General features: G+C 35.2%; 3 protein-coding genes across 3 annotated transcripts in view; 1 reads left to right on the top strand and 2 right to left on the bottom strand.

Moving 5' to 3' along the window:
* LOC105131483 (uncharacterized) overlaps positions 1-1697 on the top strand; it is a 4154-nt gene extending 2457 nt beyond the window's left edge. Inside the window, exons 4-8 of the mRNA XM_011034484.1 lie at positions 3-159; positions 530-754; positions 911-960; positions 1057-1114; positions 1199-1697. Of these exons, the coding sequence (XP_011032786.1) occupies positions 3-159; positions 530-754; positions 911-960; positions 1057-1114; positions 1199-1416 (708 nt within the window). The 3' untranslated portion in view covers positions 1417-1697. The remainder of the gene's footprint in view (positions 1-2; positions 160-529; positions 755-910; positions 961-1056; positions 1115-1198) is intronic.
* Positions 1698-1952: 255 nt separating this feature from the next.
* LOC105131397 (BI1-like protein) lies at positions 1953-3912 on the bottom strand. The gene is made up of 4 exons (XM_011034345.1): positions 3061-3912; positions 2838-2951; positions 2368-2525; positions 1953-2280 (listed from the first exon to the last, which is right to left on the bottom strand). Exons 1-4 carry the CDS (start codon positions 3299-3301, stop codon positions 2074-2076), a joined length of 720 nt encoding a protein of 239 aa, XP_011032647.1. The 5' UTR covers positions 3302-3912; the 3' UTR covers positions 1953-2073.
* Positions 3913-5134: 1222 nt separating this feature from the next.
* LOC105131396 (BI1-like protein) lies at positions 5135-6979 on the bottom strand. The gene is made up of 4 exons (XM_011034344.1): positions 6614-6979; positions 6414-6527; positions 5777-5934; positions 5135-5593 (listed from the first exon to the last, which is right to left on the bottom strand). Exons 1-4 carry the CDS (start codon positions 6861-6863, stop codon positions 5387-5389), a joined length of 729 nt encoding a protein of 242 aa, XP_011032646.1. The 5' UTR covers positions 6864-6979; the 3' UTR covers positions 5135-5386.
* Between the last annotated feature and the right edge of the window lie 5665 nt (positions 6980-12644).

Raw genomic sequence — 12644 nt, 5'->3', positions numbered from 1 at the left:
GGGCTGTGGCATCTGCGGCTACATTGGTGGCTGCTCAGTGTGTGGAGACTGCTGAGGCTATGGGCGCTGAGCGTGACCATCTTGCTTCAGTAGTGAGCTCTGCTGTGAATGTTCATTCACATGATGATATCACCACTCTTACAGCAGCTGCAGCTACTGGTAATGACGTTCGCTTTTATGTATACGATAAATTTTTGAAAATATGTCTGCGAACTGTCTATTTCTAGCGCACATTTTGTCAGTAAAAAATTTATGATGTATAGTTCAGCGAAGTTTTGCTTGACTGGTTTGGTCAGCTGGTTAAGTCTATTTTTAGATGTTTAGACTTGCTTGAGGATCATCCTTTAGAAGCTACTTTGGTATGGAAATGTGATAAAATTCGGGGAGTCTCGATGATTTTTATGACAGAAGTTTATGAACCTCATGGCCATGAAATACTGTTACAGCTTCTACAGTCCCTTAATCTTAAAGTACTTCTGGGTGAAAATTAATAGGCATTCAAGGATGGTTATTTTCCTTTATCGTGCAGCTCTACGTGGGGCAGCAACCTTGAAGGCAAGAGCATTAAAGGATGTTTTAAATGTTGCAGCGGCAATACCTATAGAGAGATGCACTGGAATCTGTGGTGCAGGAAATAATGGACATCATAACCGAAGCTACAGCGGTGAGCTTGTCAATGGAGATAATTTTTTGGGTGCTTGTAGCGTAGAATTTCTTGCCAGGGGCAGTGAGCTTCTCAAACGCACCCGCCAAGGTAAATTTACAATAATCAATATTTTTCTCTAATATGGCTACTTTTATCACCTCAAAACTGAATATTAAATCATCAACTGATCTGGTTGCAGTTCTATATTTTATATCCTTTCTTGAAGAAAGCAAAATAAAACAGTTAACATTACTGTCATTGCAGGTGATCTGCACTGGAAAATTGTCTCTGTATACTTACACAGGACAGGCCAGGTGAGGTTTCTCATTGAAGTGTTCTGTTTAAAAATCTTTATTAATTGCTTTCCGATTCCCACCTGTTTCACTTGAAATGATGTTGTCTCAATGTAGGTGATGCTAAAGATGAAGAGCAGACATGTTGCAGGGACTATCACCAAAAAGAAAAAAAGTAACCTGCTACCCTTTCTGCCAATTACATAGGACCACAAATTGTAATTCTAATTCTCATACTGATATGTCTTGTGAGATGCAGATGTTGTGTTGGAGGTTTGCAAGGATATGCCAGCATGGCCAGGGAGACACTTGTTAGAGGGTGGAGATCATCGTCGATACTTTGGACTGAAAACACTAGCTAGAGGCATCGTGGAGTTTGAGTGCAAGAACCAGAGGGAACACGATATCTGGACTCAAGGTGTTTCGAGGCTTCTCTCTACTGTATCCCAAAGAAAAAACAGAATTCTTCAATTTTAGAGTTCCACTATAACTAAAGGCAATAAGTTTGTTTTTTTGACTAATTTGCTAGGCTTCTGAACATAGTGGAACTGTTGTTGGTTTTATCCTTCTCGGAAATATAAATGGAGAGGTGTGAAATTTAGGAATTGAAGAGGTTTCCTCTGGGAATTAGAAATGAACGTAGGGAGAGAGAATGAAAAGGAACATGTGCATGCTTTCTGTCTTCAGTTCGACAGAAGCAGGGGAAGCAGAGGTATTGTAGTAAAAAGCATGTTGAAGGAGAATTTGACTTCAATTAGATGGTGTTATTTAAATGAAAATCGTGGTTTGCCTAATTTCTTTCGTTAGATTTTGCTAGGCAATTTTCTTTCCTTGTGGTCCATATCTTATTGGAATCGGTACTGGAAAGCTCTTCTGCAACATCATACATGAGTTCTGGAAAAATTGGATTGCCTCACGGTGTGAAAATTAATTGATGGATGCTAATGACTTTCCATGAGTTGGACTGCCTTTTCTGCATTGCAAAACCATTAAAAAAAAATGCCAAAAAGCAGTTGAACGAATGTCAATCTACTATAGAGATTACTGCGGTAGAGAATTAAAGTGTGCAGTTTCTAAGAAATTCACTTCAAGGCTTAGAATACATAAAGAAACAGAAACGGAGAAGTGATGGCCCTAGCAATCTTGGGCACTGCAGACAGTTAGAATACTAAGGAAAAGATTAATGATATCCAGGTACAAAGAGACTGCAGCCCAAATGTACTCATCATAAGCATAACGTTTGATCAGGCTGTCTGTATCGTATATTATGAACCCGCAAAATAAGATCGATGCCAAGCACCCAAAGATCATTACAGAAATCCTACCCAAGGGAAAGAAAATCTGCATTGTATGAACAGCATAAATATCAGTTGTGGAAAACAACCTCGTTGAGTTCAAGAAAGCAGTCAAAGATGAAAGTATATATACCTGAATCAGAGCAAACACCAGAAGAGCAATCAGGGAAGCAGACAAGAAAGGCCCGAGGAAGCTGAAATCATGACCTCTCCTAGCCGCCCAGAAGGTGTACAGAGTGAGAATAACCATGGCCGTGAAAGTTATGATGGCAGATTGCAAAATAACCTTCCCTGTTATCACATCATTTATTATATTATCAGTGATACAATTGTTGAATCAACCAGCACAGGAACCTATAGTAAATTAGCCTAATTGAATCAAAGAAGGCTTCTACGTGATTCGAACTGCTTCCAGCAATGTTTAAAAAGGAATACTTTAACCAAACATGCCCCACCACACGTGGAAGCAAAAGTTTGAATCATATAAACTACTTGGTAATGGTCCCATGATCAAACAACTGGAGATTTAATCATACAAAATTAACTCCCAACTCTATTCATAAGCAGAACACCAAAGACTAGAGAGAGACTTGTATCCCTTACCACTGGTAAACGCACATGTAAGTCCGACCAGAAATCCGAGAGCAGTGGTAAAAACTCCAAGGAGAAGATAATTCAGTGGGCGTAGCTGGTAAAAGTAATATAATGGACACAAGACTGCAGGGGTTTTTTGGGAGAGATTCAAACGAAACATTAGATCAACCCGTCAAGCAAAAAAGAGAACAAGATGAAGATGAAATTGATGGCTCTGAAAATGCGAACATACCAATAAAAGGGATAACAATGATAGCTATATAGACAGCCAATCCCACCTTAGTGTGCACGATGAAGTTTGAAATGGAATGAACTGAAACAACTGCGGTTGCCACCGCAACAGTGACTAGCAGTTGTATAGCAATGATTGTATAAACTTTACGAATGAAGACCCAGTGGTACCTTGGACCGTCCAGTTCGGCTGGATATTCTCCAACATCGAAATTTCTCCTCTGCCTGGGATTCATCCACATTGTCCGAATTGGTCAATTTTGTGCCTCCTGTTTTAGGTTAGAGGTTGTTTTTCCAGTGAGAAAATGAAAGCAAAAATGCGGCAGAACAACAAGCCAAAGAAGCAGAAATATCAAGGCAAGTTTTCTATGAATAAGAAAAATACAGCAAGGAATATACTTTGAGAAAGAGTTTTCCTTTCAAGCATAGCTTTATGCTTCATTCCGTCCTCTAGATGGTTTCCCTCGTGTGTACGTCTGCTATTCCTTCTCGAGCCTGTACTTTCCCAAACTTATATATTACAGCCAGCAGGTCATCAATCCGTATCAACATAGCACTCGGCAGCCATCGTAAGACGGGAAAGCACATTTATTGTCACAGTTCGTCGTCCTCTCAGACGTGGTTGCCAGTTGAAAAACCCAAGCCAGTTAAAACTAAAGGTAATTTAAGGAGTTTTTCTGTACTATAAACAAACTTATTTCCCACACCAGGAGATAGTAAAATACTAAAGTAATCGTGCATGTAGCATATACGTAACAAGTAGTTGCATACATGCATGTATTACATATAATAGCTGCCATAAGTTAGGTGTGCCTTTTCATATGCTAGTAGTGAGTTACATATGTTGTATGATAACACCGACATATTTATTTGCTGACATTTCATCATAAGATTTGAAGTTGATTTTCCATAATATGTTAATTCGTCTAGTTAATATCTTTCTTATGATATTAAAAGTGTTATTACCGGAATTCTAATGGGTCCCCAGCACCTTTTTTCCCTCCTTTCTTACCTTTTTATGCCATGTCATCTTTTTTATATCTTTATTTTTTTTTATTTCATTCCATTTAATTTTTTATAAAAAAAATATTAATGTTGACTTTTAAGAGAATAAACTAACTTAGACCTAGTTTGTTTGCATAATATAATTTTCTAAAAACTACTTTTAAAATTTTTTTATGTTTATTTATTATTAAAAACATTGATCAATAAAAATATTTTTTAGTCAAATAAAAATTTGATTTAATTTTTTAAAAAAATATTTTTCTTTTATTTTAAATGAATTTTTTTAAAAAAATTCATAAAAAATTTAAAAATATCATATTATTTACTAATAATATCAAATTTAATTTTCAAATATATATATTTCAATTTTATCCCCTAGAATTTAGTTTTTATATTAACTTTGATCTTTATTTTTTATAATTCTTATTTACTTTTTTCTTGTTATTTTTTAATTGAATTTTTTTATCTATCAAATTTGATCCTTATTTTTTAATTATTACTTATTTTATTTAAAATAATTTATAAAATGATAATTATTATTATTTTAATTTATTTATCTTTTAATTTTTTATTTGTTAAATTTAATCTTTATTATTTTAATTATTATTTATTTTATTTAAGATAATTTATATAATTATATTTTTTTTAATTTTATTCTCATTTATTTCTCAGTATTTTAATAAATTTTAAAAAATAAATCATTAATAAATTATTTCCTATCTTATTTTTCATAATATAATCAAATATTAAAAAATATTTTTTAATTTATTTTTTATTATATTATCAAATATCAAAAAAATAATTTATTTTTCTAAAATTTATTTAAAAAACAATTTTCAATAAACAAACAGAAATTTGAATTATGGTAAACAATGCACAACACACGCGTTGGAAAATACTTTATCTTATCGTGCTAGTCTAGAAAGAACCTTTACATTTTGATCCATTCATAATTTTAACGACAAGACGAGACCACGACTCGTAATTTAAGTCCTATACAGTTTACTTCACGACCTCTTCAAGGAAGTAAAGGAACATAAAATGGAAAACTTCCACAACAAGTAAACTAGTAAAAGGTAAACCACTGTGACGTAAAACCCTGCAAAAATCTACGATTAAAAGTCACTAATATATACGCATGTGATAAAGCCATTCACATCCGGCCTTGAAACGAAGGAGACTAGCGGCGGAAAAGAGAAAAGAGGGAAGAAAATAGTATAGTAGAGAGCTGCTTTTTACAAGGTTAACAATTTGATTTCAATGAATGCGCGTGAGAGACAAAGCTGAGAAATGATCTTAGGTTCAAAAACTGGACAGTGATCTTAGGTATCAGCGGCTCTGAAGATGGTTAGCAGTGAGAGGAAGAGATTAATGATGTCCAGATACAAACTCACTGCCGCCCAAATGTATTCATCATAAGCGTGCCGCTTGATCAGGTTGTCTGTATCATATATGATGTATCCGCAGAATATGATTGAAGCCAAGCACCCATAAATCATCAGAGAGATTCTACCCAGTGGAAATAAAATCTGCATCCAGAAAACAAAAATAAAGCCATGAAAATTCATGACAGAAAATTCAAAAAAAAAAAAGTTATCAAGATTCGAAAACAAAAATAAAGCCATGAAAATTCATAACAGAAAATTCAAAAAAAAAAAAAAAGTTATCAAGATTTGAATACTAAAACAGAAGAAGCTGAAGATTAAAATTACCTGGATCAAAGCAAATATCATAAGGATCATGATTGCTCCGAACAAGAAGGGGCCGAGGAAGTTGAAATCATGGCCTCTCCTAGCTGCCCAGAATGTGTACAGGGTGAGACTGACAACTACCACAGTTGTCAGAATCACAGACTCCAGAATAACCTTTCCTGTGTCGCCAAATATATTTCACTATTTTAGTCATGTATACACAAGCCCAGTAAGAAATTCATACGCAAAATGACACGGACTAACATGTCCGAGAAAAAGTCTAAATGCCTTTGACTTCTCTGATAGCAAAGGGCTGAAATTTAAACAGAGCATTCTACATGCCCTGTTCTCTATAGGGCCGGTTGTTCTGGATATATTTTTTTTCCTAGCTATTTTTTTAATTTTAAACAACGTTGTAACTTATTTTTTCAATAAATTGATTATTTGTTAATTTTATTAAAATCTTTTCAGTTCACTGTACAATTTAGGATTGTAACGTTAGAATCGTAATAAACTCTAATTTACAGGCTAAGACCATGACTCTTAGAACACATTGAAATTTTGCAGGCATAAAGTTGGTATGCTACCAGCTAATAATATCCTATTCCAAGACTTAATTAAACTTATAAAGACACAAAATCAAATTAAACTTAATTACCTTCAGTGTAGGCACAAGTTAAGCCAACAGCGAAGGCGAGACAAATGGTAAAAATCCCAAGCAGAATGTAATTCACTGGATGCTTCTGGTGATAGTAATACAAAGGCAACAAAGCTGCACAAAATCAACCATAATTAAAAACTAAATTCACCGCCTAACAGTAATAAACTTAAAATATGGTATTGGTTTCAAAAACTTACTAAAAAGAGGCATGAGAATAAGCAGTATATAAACTCCCAGCCCAGCCCCAGTGGTCGAAAAGAACACAGCAATCGGCCGGACAGAAACAACGACGGCTGCCACTGCGATTGTTAAAAGTAACTGGAAAGCCAAGATTGAATACACTTTCCTAATGAAGGCCCACCGGAGCTGCGGGCTTTCGAGCATCATTGGATACAGCGGCCTTCCTCCGACCTCCAAGTCATTCTTCCTGTACGGCTGATTCCACATCTTCAAAACTTTTCTCTCTACTAATAGTGTGTTTGGATGCCGAGAAAGTGAAGGACAAAGCGAGTTTTTTTTTTTGGGTCAAGGAATGAGCTTTGAGTGTGGAGAGGGAGGGAACGGAAGAGGTGATAATAAGAGCGGCTTCGGTGAGATGAGAAACTTCAAGATACGTCGCGGACTTCGCGTGGAATGAAAGTTGGAGTATACGTGGAGTTTTTTGCTTGACACGTGGATTGTCCGGTGGTGTCTAGAGTTCTCGGGTTTTTTTTTTAAAAAAAAATAAAAATTATTTGAGCTGTCCGTGTATTGTGAGAACGTTGCTTATGGATTAAGTTTTTCTATTTTTTTTAACCATAAAAAAATTAAAAAGTAAAAAAAAAGGAATTACGTTGCTTTCTTTTTTATATATATATATTTTGACTTTATTAAAGAAATGAAAAGAGTAGCCTAAGGAATAGGAAGGGGAAAAAACACATCGGTTTCGTAGCTTCCATAATTTAAATAGCTCTTGGGAATAGATTTTAAAATTTAATTAATTATAATATTTGTGTTTAGTTTAAGATAGTTATAAAATAGTTCATAAATCCAATGCGGATCCATTCAAAAAATATGTTGTCCAGAGTTTAATTTGAATTATAATTTAAATTGAGTTAAAAAATAATATTGATATGATAAAATTTGATTAATTTCATCAAGAATTTTAATTATTTATTAAAAAATAATTTTATTTTAATAAAACAATAATTTAAATTAAGTCCATGAAAGCTGATTTAATAATCTAGATTTTTTTTTTATGAATTCTTAAATCAAGTGACACAATTATAATTTTAAATCCTACATGTATTCACGAATAATGCCTAACTCGGATAAAGATGACATTAATATTGAATTATTTTAGTTGTTTTATAGATGATCCAGTTTACGTGTAGCTTTTTTTCTTTTTTTAGTTTGTATACATGCATGGTTCTTTTACACTCAACCTTCCAACCCTATCTAGTCTTTACTTGCTACTTGTTCCCACCAGACTATTTCTAAAATCCTAACTCATGAACCCTTGTTCATTCATCTAAAGAAGAGACTCCTGATGATGTCACTCTTGTAACTTCTGAAGCATCTTTTACTGAAGATGATTCTTCTGACACTTGTTCCATGCCACCATTATTAATGGTTGATCCTCCTCCAGCACATTTATCAGATCCTCAATCTTTCTGGACTCTGTCAGAGCCTCTTCCAACCTCTACCACAAGAGTTAGTGTAGATGAATCAGTTAGCAGTGATAATGAAGTAAATCTTAATCTTCGCCATTATCAACCTCATATCTATTCTCCAAATACTGGTGGATATTTTACTCTAGATGATATTCTACGAGTAAAATGGCGAGACAGAATCCTTGAATTTCATTCGTGGCTAACTAGTTATATATTCAAGGACGATGCAACCCTTAGAGATGCATTACAACTATTCTCTGCAAAGTTCTCTAGCATCTTATGGGATTGGTTCCATGCTTTAGGTGATTATCGGCAACTATAATTTGTGAATGGTGCATCTCTTTTTGAAGCCTTGGGCTAGCTCCATTATGAATTCCTTGGAGAAGCTCTAAATGATAAAGAAATAGCACGGTACGAGTACTTTAAGATGAAGTGTTGTTTTTATTTAAGATCTGATCTTGAAAGACATTTTAAAGAAATGTGCCGACGATACCATATTCTCTCTGGTCCTGATGATCCAAGCCTTAAGCATGCCTTTTTGGCATCCATACCTAGGGATTTGGTTGATGAAACATTCAGACTATTCAAAATCAGAAAAGAAGTTATTGATAACCAATCTCTCAGTACTATCTTTCATCAGGTGTTAGAAGCCCTCAACAAAATATACGATCATCACAAATATTTTACCAAGCTATTACAGCCTGCTAAAACTATGCTCTGTGCTTGCAAACGACCAGATCTACTGATTAAATGCTCCGACAATGCTAATTGCAATTGTTCCCTAAAAAAGAAGAAGCATTTCAAGAAAATCCATAGATCTTTTTTTAATGGTCGCCAGAAGAAATGGGAGTTCCTCAGACGACGCCGCACTCAACGCCCCAAGCATTTCACTCCCAGCTTTAATCGATGCTTCATTTATAAGCGCAAGGGTCACTTTGCAAAAACCTATCCACAAAAGAAGGCTCAGTCATTGAAGTTAATTGATTTCCTAACCCAAAATACAAAGTTCAACCCCGATGCTGATGAAGTTGAATCCCTATTCTCCTTTACGGATGAGCTAACTCCTGATACCATAGCTGCTGTTGTAGACGAAAGTTCTGATGATGAGATCTATGAACTTTACGAAGCCCAACCTACTAGTTCCCCTTCACACCCAATACCTTGAGCCCCTGTTATTATTCTTACATCCACATATGTTAAGCCCATCAAAGCCATAGCTTTATTTGATACAGGAGCCTATAGAACCATTCTTAACCCTAAAGTTCTTCCTCTTCATTGTTGGGTCACCCATAAAGAATACTTTCGGGCTGCTGACAATCAAGTTTTTTGCACCCAACTCAAAACTAAAAGACCTATTACCATCCAAATCCTACCACAATGTTCTGTCAAAACCCATGTTCTTGGTTCTCCTTTACCTGAAAAGGATTTAGTTATTGGGTTTGATGTTTATTTCAAATCTAAATTCAGAATCCTTCCTGGTGGTATTCAGTATAAAACCCATTTTCTTCCATATACAATTACCCCTTCACTCTATAAACTCCAATCTTCCCTCACAGATCATATTGCTCTCATTAAATCCCAAATAATCCAACACTCATGTTCAAATTCTCATAAGAAATTTCTTGCTAAATGTTCTCATCCCTAATGGCAAAATCCACAATTTTTTATTAGGCTTCCTTTCAAGCTTAATGAAGACATCAATCCCACCAAAGCCAGTCACTCCGGAATGAATCCAAAGCACAAGATACTAGCTCAAGAGGAATGTGCTCAATTACAGGCTCAAGCATTAATTGAACCTACAGACTCACCCTGGTCCTGTGAAGCCTTTTATGTTAATAAAAGGTCTGAATAAAAAAGAGGCAAGCTCAGGTTGGTAATTAATTATCAGCCTTTGATTCATTTTTTACAAGATGATAAGTTCCCCTTGCTAAATACCATGACATTATTCTCATGCCTTTACAATGCCAAAGTGTTCTCCAAATTTGATCTTAAAGCTGGCTTTTAGCAACTTGGCATTCATCTTGTAGATAGATACAAAACAGGTTTCTGTATACTAGACCATCATTATCAATGGCGAGTTATACCTTTTGGTCTCAAAGTGGCACCCTCATTATTTCAAAAAGCCATGATTAAAGTATATAAACCTATGCTTCAATCAACTTTAATCTACATCGATGATGTGTTACTTTTCTCAAAAGATGAGGAGTCACATGCTGCGTTGTTAAAGCAATTTGCAGAGCTCATGCACCATCATGGTATTATGCTTTCTGAAACCAAGATGCTTATCTACCAAAAGGAAATTGAATTTCTTGGCATGATTTTTGTAGATGGTGCTTATATACCTGGCATCCATATAGCTGAAGAACTCCAAAAATTTTCTGATAGCCCCCACACGAGAAAGCAAGTCCAACAGTTTTTGGGTATTATCCAATACCTCTGAAATTTTATTCCCTGAATTGTACAGATGACAAGGCTACTTCAGTTCATGCTTAAAAAAGATGCAGACCCCTGGACAGAAAAACAGACACAAGCTGTCAGACAATTAAAGATGGCCACATAAAATTTACCTGCTTTAGTTATTCCATCCACAGGACAACGCATACTCCAAACTGATGTTAGTGACAAGTATTGGAGTGTTTTCCTCCTTGAAGATAAAGATGGTCACCGACACATATGTGGATACAAAGGTGGGTCCTTCAAGGAATTAGAACCTCCCTACCACTCCACTTTTAAAGAAATCTTAGCTGTAAAGTATGGCATCCAAAAATTCGAGTCCCCCCGGCCAGCCTATCACTTTATAGTAATCATGGATTGTTCCTCTTTTCCAAAAATGCTACAGTTCAAGCACAAAATGCTTCCTCATCCACAACTTCTGAGATTAGCAAAGTGGTTTTTCAAGTACACCTTCACCGTCGAGCATATAAAAGGAACCAAGAACTTGATCCTAGTCATGCTGACCAGACCTCCTAAATCACAAACACTCCTCATTCCCTTGATTCTTATGGCCTCCTCTTCCAATTCACCTCCACCTGAGCAAGACTTCCCCACAAATGATTTACCCTCTCTTGCTCAAGAAATGATTCTTAACCACACTCTTAACCTACAGGCCAAAGACAAACTGTTTAGCCTCCAAGATTACCTTCTTCTCAACTATGATATGTCTTCCTTTTGTTTCCAAAGCTTAGGCATCCATCCCAAATATCTTTTTATCCACCTTTTCACCTTCAAACCTTCCGGCATGTTCCCTAAAGAACTCTACTTTTTCTTATAGTACCTCTGTCACCTGTACCATATTGCTATTGAGTTTCCCACCGACTGCTTTCTTTCCAGTCTTCTTCGGACTTCTTGGCCAACAGATTCTTGAAATTATATTTTGAAATTCCTCACTTGGTTCCACAACCCTACACAATGGGTCTCCCTTCTCCAACATAAAAAATCTCAATGGCCTCATCCACAAACTTGTTGGATTGAAGTATATCAGAATGCATCTCAAAATAAGTTTGTTAAGCAAGTTTTTGCTCATCTGTTCTCTATTTTCATATTTCACAGGCCTTTCAAAGCCGCAACAGACAATCTGGTTATAAGTTTTCCACAAGCTACCTTCTACAAAACCCATTCATACTTCCTGTACGAACATTTCCTAGAAAACCTCCCCGAACTCCGGACCGTGCAAAAAACAGTATGCCTCAAGAACAACATTATTCCTGATGAACTATGACCTAAAGGAACAGATCCTGATGAAGAACTTGGCCATGATTTTTGCGACCCTGAATATTCTGTTCATATCCATGACTTACGAATGCAGTACAAAAATAAAAAACTCAAGCAGATAATTTTGGGCATCCCAACGCTTTTGGAACCACATGAGCTGGAAATGGTTGCAGATGATGACTATGTGTTGGTCCTACAAGTCCAAACTACTCGAGATCAAGATACCCTATCAGATCATAATCTCTCTCCAGATCATGAACCTATTTTCAGTTAATATTAGTATTGTACTATCTTGTCGTTTGTATCATAAGGGTGTATTATTAAGTGTGCTCTAGTACTTTCTTATGTAATGAGTGATGTAAGCAAAAGCCTAAAAAATTAGTATAAATAGAGGCAGTGTGTAACATTATAAGGCAGAACCTCAGGAGAGTAGTCCTCTAAGGTGAACCCTCTTCAATAAAAAACTTGTTTCTCTAACTCTCTGTTCTTCAAACTCTTTACATTTGAAAACTAGAAGCTTTTGTTATCATCCAATGAGTAGTTATTGAGTGCCTAAAAGTTTGGTCGTGTTAAGCCACTCTGTCAGAGTATTTGTCTAACAATTGTGCTCAGTTTAATATTGAGGGTGTTTTAGAATATGGTAACAATTATTTTTTAAAGTATTTTTTATTTTAAAATATATTAAAATAATATTTTTTTATTTTTTAAAAATTATTTTTGATATTAGTACATTAAAATGATATAAAAATATCAAAAATATATTAATTTAAAATAAAAAATAATATTTTAAAAAACATATTCAAAATACAATATCAAACACTGCTATAATTGTGAAATATGGAGTGTTTGCAATGATGACTTTTCT

Source organism: Populus euphratica, unplaced genomic scaffold (genome assembly GCF_000495115.2).
Source record: "Populus euphratica unplaced genomic scaffold, PopEup_1.0 scaffold23.1, whole genome shotgun sequence".
NCBI lineage: Eukaryota > Viridiplantae > Streptophyta > Magnoliopsida > Malpighiales > Salicaceae > Populus > Populus euphratica.
Note: the sequence above shows the minus strand (reverse complement) of the source record. Positions and strands in the feature narration are given on the sequence as shown.